The sequence below is a fragment of the Rhinoraja longicauda genome, chromosome 9, assembly GCF_053455715.1.
Source record: "Rhinoraja longicauda isolate Sanriku21f chromosome 9, sRhiLon1.1, whole genome shotgun sequence".
Lineage (NCBI taxonomy): Eukaryota > Metazoa > Chordata > Chondrichthyes > Rajiformes > Arhynchobatidae > Rhinoraja > Rhinoraja longicauda.
In genome coordinates this window covers 18,140,838-18,159,292 of record NC_135961.1, presented here as the reverse complement: position 1 = coordinate 18,159,292, position 18,455 = coordinate 18,140,838, and the positions used below count along the sequence as shown (strand labels likewise).

General features: G+C 40.9%; 1 protein-coding gene across 4 annotated transcripts in view; it reads left to right on the top strand.

Annotated features, from left to right (window-relative positions):
- Window positions 1-13,370, top strand: part of LOC144596516 (tyrosine-protein phosphatase non-receptor type 14-like) — a 179,469-nt gene extending 166,099 nt beyond the window's left edge. For 3 of the 4 annotated variants that reach the window (XM_078404901.1, XM_078404902.1, XM_078404903.1), the window contains 4 exons: window positions 1,245-1,373; window positions 5,752-5,986; window positions 6,668-6,831; window positions 10,656-13,370. In XM_078404901.1, the coding sequence (XP_078261027.1) occupies window positions 1,245-1,373; window positions 5,752-5,986; window positions 6,668-6,831; window positions 10,656-10,784 (657 nt within the window). In that variant the 3' untranslated portion in view covers window positions 10,785-13,370. Of the gene's footprint in view, window positions 1-1,244; window positions 1,374-5,751; window positions 5,987-6,667; window positions 6,832-10,655 lie in introns of those variants that run through there. The other variant, XM_078404904.1, reaches the window with a different exon arrangement.
- Window positions 13,371-18,455: the final 5,085 nt, after the last annotated feature.

Genomic DNA, 18,455 nt, shown 5'->3' with positions numbered 1-18,455 from the left:
CCTGGATACAGTGCTGCAAAATGCCGGTGAACTCATCTCTGGGGTTGAGGTCAATGAAGGCAACTTTGAAGGTCACAGCCTATCAACACCACCAACAGCTTCTAGAAACAGCGGCCCCATCTTTACTCACCCACAAATGCTATCAGACATTCCTACCATTCATACAATCGCGCACACTTTGAACTTCTCCAAACCAAACACCCACATCCACAGCTTAAGCATCCTGCCACTGATTCAACAATGACAGCCACACCACCTAAACCAGTGCTCACCGACAAACCTGATCATTTCATGCAGTGAAGTGGCCTTTAATCAGAGGCAGCAGCAGTGATCAACTGCAGCAGTATCTAGACAATAGACAATAGGTGCAGGAGGAGGCCATTCGGCCCTTCGAGCCAGCACCGCCATTCAATGTGATCATGGCTGATCATTCTCAATCAGTACCCCGTTCCTGCCTTCTCCCCATACCCCCTGACTCCGCTATCCTTAAGAGCTCTATCCAGGTCTCTCTTGAATGTATTCAGAGAATTGGCCTCCACTGCCTTCTGAGGCAGAGAATTCCACAGATTCACAACTCTCTGACTGAAAAAGTTTTTCCTCATCTCAGTTCTAAATGGCCTACCCCTTATTCTTAAACTGTGGCCCCTTGTTCTGGACTCCCCTTGTTCTAACCCCAGTGAAGAAAGCAACACTTCACATCTTCTCTCAGACGCTGTTCCATTCTGCACCAGATTCCACGTCAGTCTTCTAACTGTGCTAAACCATTGCCTTTTCCTGACCTGACACTCAGAATCGCATTTTTCCCTTCTCTGTCATTATGATCCAATACCTACCTGTTGCCCCTGCTACTCCTTCCAAGCATTTTCTTTTCAAAAAGAGATCCTGGTTTTCTTTCCATATGTAATGCAGAACAGAAGATAGACACAAAATGCTGGAGTAACTCAGCAGGCAGACAGCATCTGGAGAGGGATGGTTAACATTTTGGGTTAAGACCCTTCTTCAGAGTCAGAAGAAGAGCTGCCTGTCTGCCTGCCTCGATGCTGCCTGTCCCGCTGTATTACTCCAGCGTTTTGTGTTTATCTTTGGTTTAAACCAGCATCTGCAGTTCCTTCCTACACATTGGAATGCAGAACAATTTCAGTTAACACTAGAGGGAGCTGGTACTGCCCAGTCCAGCTCAAAATATTCAATCATGCAATATTGTGGAGAGTGTGTCCATTTATGATGCTGCTTCTAACTGACAGGTTACTGTGGCTGGAGAAGACTGGCATTATATTGCTACCCAGGGACCCTTGCCTCATACATGTCATGACTTCTGGCAGATGGTGTGGGAGCAAGGAGTGAATGTTATTGTCATGGTTACAGCAGAAGAGGTGAGTTCCATGTTGTTATATTTACTAAATGATGTTTTATACGTGGCAGGAACATTGAGAGGAGATTATTGAATCAAATGTTTATTATGCCCTTAAGATCACTGGACTTCCTGTTGTTTTGTGAAGTGAATGAACAAACGTCTCTGGTTACACATAACAGCTCTTATTTTTTGCAATTCGGTTAAACTGGTGTTACCTTATAAAACCGTACGTCCGCAGTATTACATTTCTCTGCTCAAAGCAGGAAATATTCTAGCTTTGTTAAATATTAAGTGGTATTTTTAACAGACACTTAAAACAACCTCTGATTTCAAAGCACACAGCAGTTTAAACTACTTCTCCTTTTCATGCCTCACAAGAAAGTATTTCTGATCCCAAGCACAGGAAATGTATTTCTTATCCAACTAGCACCAAAACTAATTAAATGGACCTCTAATGGTAACATTAACAAACCTAAATTGGAGACATATTGTCACTATGTTCAAATTTACACTGGACCAGCCTCACCGCTAGCCTTGCCTTACCTCGCCGCTCGCCCGGCCTCGCCTCGTTGAGGCGGGAGGGAGTTAGGGTGCGGGGGAGGGGGGCAGTGGAATGAGAGGAGGGAGTGGGGGTGCTGGGGGGTGGAGGAAGGGAGGGGGAGAGTGGGGGTGGGAGGAGATTGGGAGAGGAGGGGTGGGGGAGTGGATTTGGCAGGGATGGGGGGGGGGGGAGGGGTGGGGGGAGTAGGGGTTGGGGGGAGTAGGGTTGGGGGGAACATGGGCCATTGTGATTTGCTGTTGAAGACCACTGGAGCAAGTATGTCTTCAATTAAATTAGGTATGAGCAGTTTTTTAAATGAAACTCTTCCTAACTTAGTCATACACCTTATGACCATTGTTTTTTTATTCAATACCAAGAGAATTGGGATGTGTCAGGAGAAAGCAAAATAGAAAAAACAAAACAAAACAATTTTTTCTTTGTTGTAAAAAGTATTTCTGTTCAATAACCTTTCTATAACAGTAGAATATACTCATGATAGGCCTGACATTGTACATGTAGTCCAAGAACTACAGACTGTTGGAAATAAGAGTCGTTTTTCACACGTGAATGTAGCGCCATGCGTACGCACATTTGGCGTGCATACTTTTTTTTTGCTGAAAAGTTGCTTTACGTGCCATATTATGAATTTTGATGTAAAATTCTGAATTATGGACATCAAAATTCTGAATTTGTAAAATCAAATGTTGGGAGGTCTGTACAGTATGGAAACAGGCCCTTCAGACCAACTCGGCCACACCGGCCAACAATGTCCAGGCTACACTAGCCCCACTGCCCTGCGCTTGGCGCATATCCCTCCAAACCTGTCCTATCCATGTACCTGTCTAACTGTTTCTTAAACGATGGGATAGTCCCAGCCTCAACTACCTCCTCTGGCAGCTTGTTCCATACACCCACTATCCTTTGTGTGAAAAAGTTACCCCTCAGATTCCTATTAAATCTTTTCCCCTTCACCTTGAACCTATGTCCTCTGGTCCTTGATTCCCCTACTCTGGGCAAAAGACTGTGCATCTACCCGATCTATTCCTCTCATGATTTTGTATACCTCTATAAGATCTCCCCTCATCCTCCTGCACTCCATGGAATAGAGACCCAGCCTTCTCAACCTCTCCCTATAGCTCACACCCTCTAGTCCTGGCAACATCCTTGTAAATCTTTTCTGAACCTTTTCAAACTTGACAATATATTTCCTATAATATGGTGCCCAGAACTGAACACAATGTTCTCAATGCGGGCTCACCGTCTTATACAACTGCAGCATGACCTCCCAACCTCTATACTCAATACTCTGACTGATGAAGGCCACAATGCCAAAAGCCTTTTTGACCACCCTTAAAGTTGCTTTCTTTGAGTGATACACCCCGTGGTGAGGGATGTACCAGAGTTCTCCATCACTTTGATTCAACTGGTCCACTGGTACCCTTTCAGCATAACCATTGTCAATCATTTGTGCGAAGAAAGATGTATATTCATCGTGAAACCTCTCATTCTTGCCAACTTGCATTTCAAGCTCTGGATGCATTGCTCTGCAATGCAATGATTATTTGGCATGCTGGCGTTTTCTTGCTTGAAAGGTAAGTCTAGACAATAGTGTCATCCATGCTGAGCGATTCATAATGTCCAAGAACTTTACCTCTTCTCTTCTTCCGTTTCCTTGCTGGTTCTTTCACTGAAGTCATGATTGTGTTGTTTGACCAGTAGTTCCTCTAGGTTTGCAATGGATATTTGATTGACAGCAGCAGGGCAGCCATTTACATCCCTGCTGTTGTTGTCTCTTCTCAGGGGACCATAGATGATCCGTCCCAGTAGGGTTTTCACAGCGTATGGTCCATCCCCTTGGCTGTTGACAGCTCCCAAGTTTCCAATACCTTTGAAGCATTTGTCCTGATGAGTAGGTCAATGCCAGTGTTTATTTCAGGAATCTTGATATCCTTCAAGTAAGGCCATTGTTTCAGGTCTTCTTGTCTAGGAATCTTTAGCTGAGAAACAGGCATGGTCTTTTGTATGAACCCATCAGATAGTTGAATAAAATTGTCTTTGTCCAGACTAGATATTTCCAAACCTGAGATAAGACGACTGATCACAGGCTTCACTTGGTTCATGGTACGCAAGGGAATATTGGTCTTTTGTCCTGTAATGTTCAGCCTTCTCATCAAGCTTTCTGTGCAAAAGGTAGATGGACTTCCATGATCCAAAAGTGCGCATGTTTGCAACACTGTGCTCCCTTTGTGGCTCTTTACTTGTACTGGTACAATGGAGAAGATGCAGGTTTCATCACCGGCCCCAATATGCCCACACATTTGAGATGAGAGAACAGTTTCACTCACAATTGGCTTTTCATTCTGTTCAATGTGAAGTATTTCAGGATGATTTTGTTGCACACATCACAAGCCAAACGACTCTTGCAGTCTTTGCTCATGTAACCTATTTTCAAACATCCAAAACAGATTCCCTTCTTTAAGAAGTCAATTCTTTTTTTGTGCTCCTTCATCTTGATCTGTGGACCACTTTTGTTACAGAACAAACAAGAACCTTGTGGCTTGGTGATACGTATGTCTCTTTTCATTCCCTTTGTTGCCAGATTTTCTTGCACCTGTGCTTCCACAGGCTTTGCAGTTGTTGCAAAATTGCTTCCTCTTGGTTGCTGCCTTTCTCTCGCCTTAGCAAGAGTAGAGCTTTTGACAGTTGCAACTGGCTTGGCTTCCTGGATGTTCCCAAAAAGTGGATCTACCAGGTCAGAAAATCTAGCTCGATATCCAAGTTTTTCCTGTAGCTTACATGCCTTATCCCTCCACTTGTCTCTGAGCTTGTAAGGCAGTTTTAGAAGGATAGTCTTCATATTGGAAGCAACATTCATTTCCTCCATATGGTGAGATGTTCCATTGCATTGCAACAACCTCTAAGGAACAGTGAGAACGCTTGCAATGCTCTCACATTTTCTGGTCTGGTCACTGACCAAGCCAAGGCCTTGACCATATATGCAGTGGCAATTTTATGTTCATTACCAAAATGCTCTTTATGCAGCTTCTTTGCCTTAGGATAGCTGTGGGCTGGAGGTAAGTGTTGACAGCTGCGGACTAAGTCTTTTGCTTGGCCTCTTGTATATTGCTGTAGAAAATGTAAGCGGTTACTGTTATCATTAGTCTTTCTTTCCACTCCTCTCAAATGCCATGATGATAATTTCATACTGCAAAGGATCACCTTCATAAACAGGAATGTCTCGGTGGTAGAGTAGAAGAAAGATTTTGTTCAGCCAGAAGAACAGTGATATCATTTTGCTTCTGGATTAGATTATAGATATCACCTTGGTTTCCATCAGGGGGGTAATGCGAATATGCCCCACACACCCTTTTGCTCATGAGTCTTTGCCTTTTGTCTTTGAAGAGAGTTGTGAGTTCGGTCGGTCCTATCATGAGCTCTAGCAGATGGTCCCCGAGTTGTTTGTTTTGCTCTAAAAACCTGTTGCACTTGATTTAGCTGATGTTTCCCTTTGAGCAGTTTCTCTTCTCAAGTAAGAGTTCATCGGATCGGATACTCTTAAGAGCTGCTTCTTGATTTCATGGCCTCAAGTACATTGAGTCTTGTCTTGGTTGCTGCCAGTTCAGCATCTAGTTCCAGTTGTTCCTTCTGTCTTCTCAGTTCTTCTTTTATTTTCAATTGTTCTTGTTGTACTTCAATCCCATGCTTGCCTTTCAGGTAGGCAACCTGTTCTATGAGAACAGCCAGTGCGACATGGGTGGGGGAGGGATTTATTCTTGGTATAACTCAAGACAAAGCAACTGTAGAGAGATATATGCTTTAAATTTCCTAAACCTATGAAACATCATTTGTTGTGCAGGAAGGAGGAAAACCAAAGACCCATCGATACTGGCCCAAACTGGGCTCAAAGCACAGCTCAGCAACGTACGGAAAATTTAAGGTGACAACCAAATTCCGCACAGATTCTGGTTGCTATGCAACTACGGGTTTAAAGGTCAAGCACCTGTTGTCCGGGCAGGAGAGAACCGTGTGGCATTTGCAGTACACAGACTGGCCAGACCACGGCTGTCCAGAAGACGTTCAGGGTTTTTTGTGTAAGTATGCATACTCATGGAATGAAATGTTAACCTTATCATTTGCTATTCATCGCTAATTCAATAGGAAAAACGTATTATTAAGCAAACATACTGTTTGTTGTAGAGCAGTGGTGTCCAGATGTGGTCAAAAAGAATATGCACAACTGCCGGTCTGGCTCAAAATGCCTGCACAATACAGTTTGTTCCCAATATTTCTTACTGGCTGAATTGTCCTGTCCAAATTTTATGATTTAAATCTTGGTGGACTGGGCTACATCCACAGCTCTCTGCAGTTGTCTGTTGTCTTGGGCAGAACTGTTCTCAAACCAAGCTGCGATGCAACCTGATATTATGCTCTCTATGGTGCATCTGTAGAAGTTTGTAAGTCATAGAAATAACATGATTTGCAAGTATTTGAAGAAGGATACACGTATGGGCATTGCATGTTGAACTCAAGACTGTCGAAACACCCACCTATCTGTGCCACCATTAAAGATATCTCCACCTCTATTGTTGCCTGCCCCATCTCATCTGCAGCCCACACCCTCACCCAGGGCTGATTGAGCTCCAAAATTTGACTATTCCAATAAGCTACGATGGGTGCTATGTGGTGGTAATCAGTAAGGAAATTATCAAAAATGTACTCGGTGTGTTAGGACTTAGTTTTGTTGCTAACTACATTTTCCTTTAATGTCTCAGCTTATCTAGAAGAAATTCAGTCAGTTCGTCGGCACACCAATAGCATGCTCGACTCTACCAAAAGCTGCAACCCACCAATAGTCGTGCATTGCAGTGCAGGAGCTGGAAGGACAGGGGTGGTGATACTAACGGAAGTCATGGTCGGTTGTTTGGAGCATAATGAGGTGAGTTATTGGCTTGTAATCAGATTATAAGTAATAAGCACTAAGGAACCAGTGGCCTGGTATCTTTTTGTGGTTTAATGGTTTTTATTCATTCATGGGATGTGGATATTGCCAGCAAGTATCGGCTACACCTTGGGCAATTAAGAGTTCTTTGCACTTGTGGATCTGGAATTATTGGGGTGTTGAGATAAGTACAGAGACAATTATAAATATTGATTATTTTTTTCACTTAAAACATTAAGTAAATTCAGTTCTGTTTAACTGATTTATATTAGTTAACACATTAATATTAACAATTGATCATCAAGTGCTGGGATTTGCAGCAAGATCTAAGAGTACATTTGGCAAAACCCCATAAAAGTGGACAGCAAATTGGTGCAGGAATCCACAAAGAGAAAGGCTGGTAGTTCAGAAATGCTGGCAGCTTTTATGGCAAGTTCTGTCTGCCCATGTTCCTGATAATTGACATTTTTTTTCAAGTTGGTATTCTAGGGAGTGAATTGATCACTCTTGTCTTCTAGTCATCCAGTGTCTTTTGTTAACAAAGCAGTGTTATAATCGTGTTGTATAAGAAAATAACTGCAGATGCTGGTACAAATCGATTTATTCACAAAATGCTGGAGTAACTCAGCAGGTCAGGCAGCATCTCGGGAGAGAAGGAATGTAATCGTGTTGCATTTGTGTTAAAATCATTATGCTGAAAAATTGGAAAAGGCAATCTGTCAGATCATTTTTTTGATTTTTTTTGAACTGTTTGGACAAATGATCCTTGCAGGTTTTTCTAACTCGTGGACTGCACAATGTATAGAAACTTGCAAGGATCATTTATACAAAGGACATTTTATTTCCGATGGTTAACTTGTTTGCTTGTTTGTTCACTGTCACTATACAAATGTTTAGAATTTCAGGCATTTGTATTTCATTGCATATTTTACTGATATCTGGAATATATATACTCACACACACATCTAGCTTATCTATTCAATTTATAACCGCGACATTAGATTATTTGTCATTTTGCAGTTCTGTCTGCAATGCATCATTTCGGACAAACCCGGAGATACTGAAAGATGCAAAGATAAAATGCAGCATAAAATGGAAAATTTAGACTTAGCTAATCAAAATGGAGATGCAGGTCATTTTCAGTTGCTGCAATGACTCTCCACCAGAACAAGGTAAACCGTCAAATGCCATGTTATGGGGACGTACTTTTGTCTTCACTGTATACAGTGTTCAGGGATTGGTGCTGAGAATTCCTTCCCAGCACCTCAGAACAATAGCCCACAATCTCTGTAGCAGGGATGTATTTGCACCTGCCTAAAACTACACAAAGCAACTACCCAAAGTAAGGATTCAAGGGAGAAGCCTTATTACCAAAGTATAATCTTGTCTAGCATCCTGAAGGACATACCGTCCATCTGTTTAGTTCCTTTGCAACTGGATTGGTTGCAGATTGCTTAGGCATAAGTTTTCTTCTTGTGCATGAAGACTAAGTTAGTAATGCATTCCATTGGAGCACTTCAAATTATATCCCAAAAGTGACCTTATTTACTACCATATCTCAAAGTGTTCATTTCAACTTAAATTACTTTTTTATTTGAAATATTTGGCCCCAGTAGACGCCGTTATTTTTTACGAAAGATGACAAACACCTAATACAGGCATGTGAATTTTCCGCTTATCTGCGGATTTCCGCGTTTTTAAAATCCATTTTCCACACTTTTTGCATGATTTCCGCGTTTTTCACTTTGCCAAAATCACATTTACTAACAGAGAAATTGGATCGGAAAAAAAAGAAAAGAAACGATGTAGACTCATAATGAACACTAGGGTTCCGCTAGAGGTCGCTAGCTGTTCCGCGAGAAATCCCCCACGTGCCCTGGAAGTCTCCCCGAAAATGTGGCACCGAGGCTGGGCAAGGCAGCCAATCTCGACCTCATCGGGACTTCCATGGCCAATTTGTCAATTCGGGCCACTAGAGGTCGCTAGGGGTTTCGCGAGAAATCCCTCCCCCCCCCCACCACCACTGGTAGTCTGCCCGAAAATGTGAGACTAAGGCTGGGCAAGGCAGCCAATCTCGACCTCATCGGGACTTCCACAGCCGATCGATGGGTTGAATTTGCAACCTGCGGCCGGGGCTCTGGAACTCCAGCCAGCTGCAGCCAGCAAATCTATCCCCAAAGCCGGCTTCCTTGGCCGGCTCAATAAACCAGCAAAGCTCTGGAATCAAGAGTGCCAGAAAATCAGTGGTGGAACTGTAATGAGTAAATATTAAATTTCAGTGCAAGATTATATAACTAAATTAAATAAGACGGGGTTAAAATATAAAAAACAGCAGAAAAGCCAATTACCACCTTTTTGGGCTGATTAGCAATTAATGTGCGAATATACTTCAAAATGTTATTAGTAGACAGTGGCATATTCACATTATTTTGGAATGTCCGTTTTTTGAAATGCACTAAAAGAGGCTTGAAACTAGTAATTTTGTGTGTACATTTTCCAATTGTTTGACCCCCGCTGTATGTCTCACACAAGCGCTCGGCTCTTTTCCTCTTTTTTTTAACCTCACTCACATGCCTGTTAATATCAAATTTTTGGGGACCTGGGATGGAGGGTATTGCACCGGGGAGTCCCCTACAAACTGTTCCTCGCGCGGTTCACAGATTCGCCCGCCGCCTGCCACTTTTGCGGGCTGAAAGAGTCTGTGTACATGGAGTGTGTGAGTCTGTGTTCCACGTGTACATGGAGTGTGTGAGTCTGTGTACCACGTGTATATGGAGAGTGTGATTCTGTGCACCACGTATACATGGAGTGCGTGGGGTTGCAGCCCCGTTCCAATATCTAAAAGGGCTGCTCCTTGCTTCCTGGCTGCACTTCTCCCCCACCATCCTCATCTTTGGACACCCTGTGTGCAGGGGACAGGGTAGGGCTGAAGATATCCTTGTTGGGTTGCTCCTGGGCCTGGCCAAGCAGGCCATCCGTGACTCACGGCGCCAGGCGGAAGAGGGCTCTGCCCGAGCCAGCTGCCTGCTCCTTGTCCAGGGTTACGTCCGCGCCCGGGTGGTGTTGGAGAGGGACTGTGTGCTGTCCACGGGCACCCTGGGGGATTTCTGGGACCGCTGGGCACCACGAGGGGTTGGATGTATCCTGGATGGGGATTGTAATACAATTGTATAATAGTTTCATTTTGTATATTTGTTTGCGTAGTATTCTAGTGGTGGGTTATGTTTTGTCTTATTGTATTGTAAATATTGTTTTTAAATAATTGAGTACAATTTTTGATAATAAAAAATAAATCAAACTTTTGCTAAAAATAGTGAGAACATGCCAATAAGAGGCCACACACTTAAAGCCATACTACATTTTGGTTTGGAAGCCCCGCCATTCCCTCTCTCTCTATCCCTCCCCCACCCAAGTTGCACTAGCTTCTCATTTTCACCCTACAAACAGCTAACAATGGCCTGTTTCCTTTATCATCATTACTTTTTTGCATATCTTTCATTCATTGTGTTTTTTATCTCTCCACATCACCGTCTATATCTTTCGTTTCCCTTATCCCTAACCAGTCTGAAGAAGTTTCTCGACCCAATACACCACCCATTTCTTCTCTGCAGAGATGCTGCCTGTACCGCTGAGGTACTCCAGCCTTTTGTGTCTATCTACATTTTGGTTTATTTATTCAAAATGTCTCATGGCTGTGAATTTAGTTATATTTAGCACTATTATAGTGTTTAAACTTGGAGTTGTCTATTGGTATTTGAATTATCTCATTACAAAATGTTTGTCACTTTGCGCATTAAAACACCTCTGCAATTCCATTTTAGAAGCTGGAAGTTCCGGTTATGTTGGGATTTCTCCGTCAACAGCGGATGTTGATGGTACAGACTATAGCCCAATACAGGTTCGTCTACCAAGTCCTCATACAGTTCCTGAAGAACTCTCGGCTGATTTAGCTGCAAATTCATACTTTGCATTTGAACCTCCTTAACATTTAGCAGTGGAAATGGAGCTGGCTCTTTCTTAAAATTAAATCAGGTCAGTGCGGCAAGTCTGTTGTCCTTGGGTACTTTGACGTCTGTAAGCCATCCTTTGGATCTGTTGCAAATCTTGCTGGCTTCAAATAAGATTGAGGCAGCTATTGAAACCTGCCTTAAATCTTGAATTATTGAATAAGCTAACGAGAAAGAGAATTTTCAGTGCACGGGGCAGGAAAAATGTCAAGTTTCTTTAGTAGTTGCTGCACCGTAATAATAATTTCCAGCCAAAAGAAACAGAGCACTGTCCAGTGGTTTATTGTCATATGTCCCAAAATGGAACAATGCAATTCTTACTTGCAGCAGCACAAACATAATACTCTGTAATATGGTTGGACTGCTCGCAAGGAAACACAGCAATGGACATTCATTTTCAAGTAGGTCTATGTCAGGAACCTGGATATTCATTAGGAGTTGTAGAGAGGTGGAGCAAGTATCAAAACCAAAGATGATATTGTGTGGGATTTAATCCTGTTGAACTTCAGTTTCAAATATCAACATTCCTCAATGCAGGAGAGGGTGGAGTAATTTAAAAACAAAGTACAAGCATTTTTGGTGCATTTACATGCCCCAAAAGTTGAGGAGACGAAAAGCTTGTTTCCATTCACGACCTAAACTCTCAAAAAAAAATCCCATTAGATCATAGAAAAAAGAATAATTCTAAATAACTTACCAAGTAAAATTTTGGTTTAAAGTATTTGCCTGGCCACTAATTAAAATGGCAGTATTTTCATTCTGGAAGTAGTGCAAGATTTATTATTAATTTGATCTTTTGGTTATATGCCAGATCAATGCATTAAATGATGTTACAATTATCCTAAGAAATTAATAAATTTAATTATTAATCCCCTGCCTGCTCTGGTATTATGAAGTAAACCTAAAATTAACCCTTCCTCTGTGGATGTTTGTTTATTTTGGATTGTCTCCAGCATTTCTTTCAGATTTACTGTAATAATAATTTGTTCTTAAATATTTGCTGCAGTTAACAATACAAGGGAGAACTGGATGGATACAAATTAGATTTTCATTCCAAATAAAATCGGCATTAAGTCTGCACGAGTAAACATTTGTCTTAAAGTTGATGTCTAAATGAATAATTTCAGTTATTTGGAACTCACCTTTGTAGAAAAATAAGACACCAGTATCATCACTCTATTTAGGCTTGATGGTTCTTTTTGCAACACATCGAAATCTGGCAGACAACAGAAAAAAATAAATATATATATATAACTGGTGGTTACATTCAATGTCAAAAAATTAGACTTGATCACTAACTTGTTCCTTTTATTAGAAACATAGAAAATAGGTGTAGTCTATTCGGCCCTTCAAGCCAGCACCACCACTAAATATGATCTTGGCTGATAATTCAAAATTAGTGCACTGTTCCTGCTTTTTCCCCAAATCCCTTGATTCTGTTAGCCCCAAGAGCTAAATTTAACTCTCTTGAAAACATCCAGTGAATTGGCCTCCACTGCCCTCTGTGACAGAGAATTCCACAAATTCACAACTCTGGGTGAAAAGGTTTTTCCTCATCTAAGTCCTAAATGGCCTACCCCTTGTTCTTAAACTGTGACCCCTGGTTCTGGATTCCCCCAACATCGGGAACATTTTTAGTGCATCTAGCCTGTCCAATCCCTTAAGATTGGTACGTTTCTTTAATCCCCGAACAGGAAGTATGTTACATCAGCATAATACCATCCCCAATTCATTTTTCTAATGTTTGAGTACAAGGTTAATTTCAGTAATTTGCTTTTACTTTGTAAATACCCAGCAAAAGAAAAGCAACTTATCAATAACATTAGGGGTGATGATACTTGCATTAATTCATTATTTTTCCATAGTCTTTGACCTTAAAGTATAATTGTGCCAATAGCAGAGACCTTTTTGTTTTGACCGATTTGGCAATTGCAATACAAGCATAATACTTTAAATAGTAATTGACCCAGAACTTTAAATCGAAATGAATATCCAGAATGTGGTAAAAAAATATTTGCTTACTTGCAAACAACAGAGCTAAAAAGGTACAGCCTTTATAACGGTGGAGTCCATTAGCAAAGGGAAATAACAGATGAAGGCCAACAAATGAAGTGATTAAGTTTAGAAAAATTATATGACGATTACAACAGTGAAAATTTTTAATTAAAAAAAAGTTGTGATGCAAAGTTATTGCAAATGATGAAAATCAAAGGAAAGCTCGGGGTTTATGTTCTCTTCATGACATTAGGTTTAATCAGAACTATTGCTGGATATCAACCAAGCTGAAAATCTAGACTGTGCTTCAGTTTGGTAGCACTGTGCAAATTTTATAGATGACCAGACAAAAATTCCATGGAATTCTTCTGGACTGCAGAATCAGCAGGAATACATGAAATGGTTATCAGTACTTTTACTGGCACTCATGAAACTGGATCATCTAGTGCTGGGAATAGTGGATCCAACTCCCTCATCCTTTGTAGACACAACATGCTGGAGTAACTCAGTGGGACAAGGAGCATCTGTAGAGAGAAGGGATGGGTGTCGTTTTGGGTCGAGACCCTCAGTCTGAAGTAGGGTCTCGACCCAAAACGTCGCCCATTCCTTCTCTCCAGAAATGCTGACTATCCCGCTGAGTTACTCCAGCATTTTGTGTCTACCCTTGATTTAAACCAGCATCTGCAGTTTTTCCCTTACCCTTTCCTCCACAGCCCTCTATACAGAGGAGGTAACATCTATTTAAAAGCCATTTTGGTTTTGTATTGCTGGTGGTTTTCATGCCCTCTATCTTAGAGATAGAATTCGCAAATTGATGTAAACACACCATAAAACCAATCTCCACTGTCATACAGAGCCCTGCATGTAATCCTTAATGTGCTGAGTCATCCAGCACTGAAAGTCTCCACAGAATTAGGTCCTGGTTTAGTTTGCCTTTGACCGTAACACATTTTGGAAACTGCCATTAATAGTAAAACATTGCCACAATTATCAACAGAAACTCCAAATACTGTCCAGGGTTTAGTCTGGTGAGATTTAATTTTAATTTTTATAAGTGTAGTTAATAGCAGCCGATTATAGATGTGCCCATTTTTTGGCAGGATATTGTTAAAGGCTTTGACGGATCTAAATGTCCAAAATAGTGTTGTTCTGGGAAAAGCAAACATTCACTCTTCCCTAATTTTAAACTTCTGTCAAGTACTTTTCAGACATGCTTGTTTTGATGGCTGACCTGCTGTGCCTTTGCAAGCTCTTTCCACTGACTAATATGATTGACTGATCTTAATCTGTATATTTATATAATTTAATAGATTGGGATAAAATCCAATCTGAATTTTTAATATGCTAATATCTGTACTGTCACAGTATTTTTGGTTTGTTTGATATTGGTCAAGTCTCAATTCTGGATGTCACATGCTGTTTAACGATGACCCATATAGATTGTCAAATGTTTGTCATAACCAGGATCGCTTCAATGCATCTTACATTGTTTGGAAATGTTGAATGTTTGTTTAAAAAAAAGACAGTGAGCAATGTTTGGTTTTGATTTTAAGATCTGTTACGATCAGTGATCAAGCAGCAGCAGTTTTTTTTGTAAACAGTTAAAATACTTTTAAATGTACAAATGTTATTCCTCCACGAAGCTTCCTGGGACTAGTTCTAGACGCTATATAATTTATATATATATATATATATAAATATATGCATTTATCACTCTAGGTTTGAGGTGCAACCAGAATCCTTTTCCATTGCACAAATAGTTGGATTGCATTTCGACTGGGCAACCACTTTCTAGGCTATTTGAATGCAATTGGAAAGTTTGGACTGCATGGTTATGATGGGCACCTTTTTGCCAAAAATTAGAATCTTCATCCCAAAAGTAAACTCTGGAAATTTTACATTAGTTTCATTTGAAAGACTTTAATTTAGCCTTAACAGTTTCAATGATTTAATAATAGAATTGCAAGACACAATGACAATTTTGCTCCACTGGTGCAAGTATAAAATTGTTCCCTTCTTTGGGAGAGTAAGGATGAACTACTTGCTGAAACTTGCCTTTGTGTAACTATATAATTTGCGTTGTTTTATCATCACCACACAACACCCCAAAGAATGGCACAAATTTGTGCTGGAGATCGTCCAGATTTTTAAGTGTTTCAATTTCACTTCACAATACTAAATTATCACTTTAGTCTGGCCTGTTTTTAATTTACCTTCCAAATCAAAATGTTAAATGCAGTAATTAAGGCCAGATCTTCCTGACCTCATTTCACTTGCTACTTCCCTCTACTCCTCCCCTTACCTTCCCTCCTCCCCCAGACTCCAATGATATGGTTTCAGCAGTAGTAAGTGAGTCATCTCCCCACCGATAAAAGCTGATAGCTGGCAGAGACATAACTAATTTTAAAATTGAGTAACTTACCTTTCACTGCCTTTTGGTCCATGGCTACACAGTTCCCATTGAAAACGCTGACGTCTTGGATCCTGTGCATGGTCTAACCCAGTGCAGAATTCAAGAGACAATCGCCACCTGTCAGCAAGTCAAGGCGTGCATATTTGTCACACCATGCACCAAAGTCTCAGGCTTACTGCCGAATGCTAGTCATTTCGATCGGAACTAGCAAGATCCAGGCCAACATTTTTTTTGATGCATCTGACAAGAAAATACCAAATTTGGACAAATTTATCCTTGGCTTTTAATACTGGAAGAGAGGTTTCTTTGGACAGAAAAGTGCAGTATGATTCTTAGCTACTGACACCCCAAAAGAGTTTAATATTAAGATGTTCAATCAATAGTGATATTATTTGTTCTCCATGCCAATGTACATGATTTACACATCTTTGCTCCACAGGCTTTAACCAGATTGTTTACCCGTTCAATCTATGACATGCAACTATTTTTTAAAGCATGTTTCTATGGATTGGTACTTTCAGCTGTTCAAAACTATTTATTGGCAGCATCTTTGTACTTTAAAAAAAAACACCTAATTATAAAGACATTCCTCCAATCTCGGTTGATACAAAATCTTCTCTGATTGCCAATTTATTGAATACATTATGACATGGCCTTTTATGCCCTGGTCAGTGTATCGCGATTGCAACATGAGGCAAAAGATTCATATTCCATGAATAGAGCTGATAATTTTATATTGTATAATTTATTGCCACTCCTGTATTGTCATAGTACTTAAATATTCAGAAAGCTGCAGACAGTGAAACAGCAGGTAAACTTGGCCGTTTCTTCAGTGGCACAGGTTCCACCTACGAAACGAGTTTACTGTTGAAGCATTTGGAGCAAAACGTCACAGTTGGAGAGTAGTACAATGGACAGGCTTTAGTTTTGGAAAACAGAAGTGTACAAAATGTATCTTGTACTAATTCCATGAAAAGGATTTGGCCCTTTAAATGTATCTTTAAGAAATGTAAATGTATAGAGTCAAGTCCACAATGGTGTTCAACAATGGTCTTAATACATTAAGTGAAAGAGTCTTATGTTGTGGTCATCCTTTCTTCCTCTCAAACTAACAGTGCATGCTTTTTAACATCAGGTTTATGTATACTCAGTGTATAAGTTTTATTATTTCTCTGGTGCAAAACTGTGATACAACATGACAGTATTTTACATTGACTATTGCTGCCTCTGTTTGAATACGGAACCGTTCAGCATTGCTTCATGTGACAAATAAGAGCAAATTTGTCTGACATGTAAATAATTTTGTATATGCTTTGTGACTTTCCTTATTCATGAATGTACCAAAACATTTTGTAAAAGATAATTGTCTATCATTCATATACACAATAAAGCATTTTTGCAAGAATCTCACTGTTGCTATCCTTTTCATAGCGATATGGAAACAATAGAACTGCCACCATTTCACAAAGGTGTGGACAGCATCCATGCCATCCCTTCATTGCATTTTAAAGTACCACCATATTTATTTCCATAAAAAGATGACTGTATACAGATTTGGCTTTTTGTGTGTGGTTTTACAGGTTCAATATCCACATAATTTTGATCTTCTGCCCATTGATCCATGCAAAGGTTCGTTGAGGTACAGGTAACAATGAAAATCTTGCTTGCAGCAGTGCCACAGGCACAGACCAGGACAACACGCAAAAACAATTTATCCAAGACAACAAAAAGTAAAAGACTTTGCAAAAATGATCCCAAAGGGTGCAGACATACAATTTTGAATACATTGCACCTCTCAGTTGAACAAGGTAGAGTATACCAAATGCTGGAGTAACTCAGTAGGTCAGGCAGCATCTAGGAGAGAAGGAATGGGTGACGTTTTGGGTCGAGACCCTTCTTCAGACTGAAACATCACCCATTCCCTGTCTCCTAGATGCTGCCTGACCTGGTGAGTTACTCCAGGATTTTGTGATACCTTCGATTTGTACCAGCATCTGCAGTTATTTTCCTACACAAGGTAGAGTATTCACTATGGTGGGTTTAAACAGAATATAAATGGAACCCATTTTCTCCTCACTAGTCATAGAGACTTTGGCACATCCATTCTCAACTTCATCTCCAACACTCATTCCATGCTCGTTGTCTCCACTATTTCCTCATTGACCAAGTTATGGGTTGTTCCCTCTTTTTTGCTGATTTCCTGATCTCTGGTGATCGTGATTCTTGTTGGGCCTTTGCTTGACCATGGCAACTCGAGACACGTTTCACCTTACTGAGCTTGGAACCTCCTCGCTGATGCATTCCTCCTTAGTGCTGACCTTGCTGTCCTGATGAGATTTTTACAGTAGACCCAAAGAATAATTGTTCCATTGCAGGTGTAAATTGGAGCAATCTAGTGAAGGTCCGGCTTGCTCGCACATTCATCAAGGCACCAAGGTAGCCCAGAAGAAAATATCCAGTGCAGACCTCCCAACATTTGATTTTACAAATTCATGATTTTGATGTCCAAAATTCAGAATTTTACATCATATGGCGCGTAATACAACTTTTCAGCAAAAAAAAAGTATGCACGCCCAATGCGCAAACGCATTGCGCTACATTCATGTGTGAAAAAACACTTATTTCCAACAGTCTGTAGTTCTTGGACTACATGTACAATGTCAGGCGTCAGTGTCAGTGGATGTACACACTCACTAAGTATGGTCAAGACAGAGATTGATTTATTTTTAGATATCAAGGTACATGAGTATATTCTGCTATTTTAAACACAAAGTTTAAAAAAAATTGTTTTGTTTTTTCTATTTTGCTTTTTCCTTACACATCCCAATTCTCTTGGTATTGAATAAAAGAACAATGGTCATAAGTTATGAAGAAAGAGTTTCATTTAAAACTGCACATACCTAATTTCATTGAAGACATACTTGCTCCAGTGGTCTTCAACAGCAAATCACAACGGCCCATGTTCCCCCCCCTGCTCTCACCTCCCCCCCGCTCCCACTCTACCCCCACCCCTACCCCTCTACACCCCTACTCCCCCCCACTCCCACTCTACACTGACCCCACCCCACCCCTCTACCCCCACCTCACTTCCCTCCCACCCGACTCCCGACACTCCCCACCCTCCCCCAACCCCCTCCCATTCACCCACCCCCAACCCCCCTCCCATTCACCCACCCCATCCCCTCTCAACATCAATGGGCCTCACG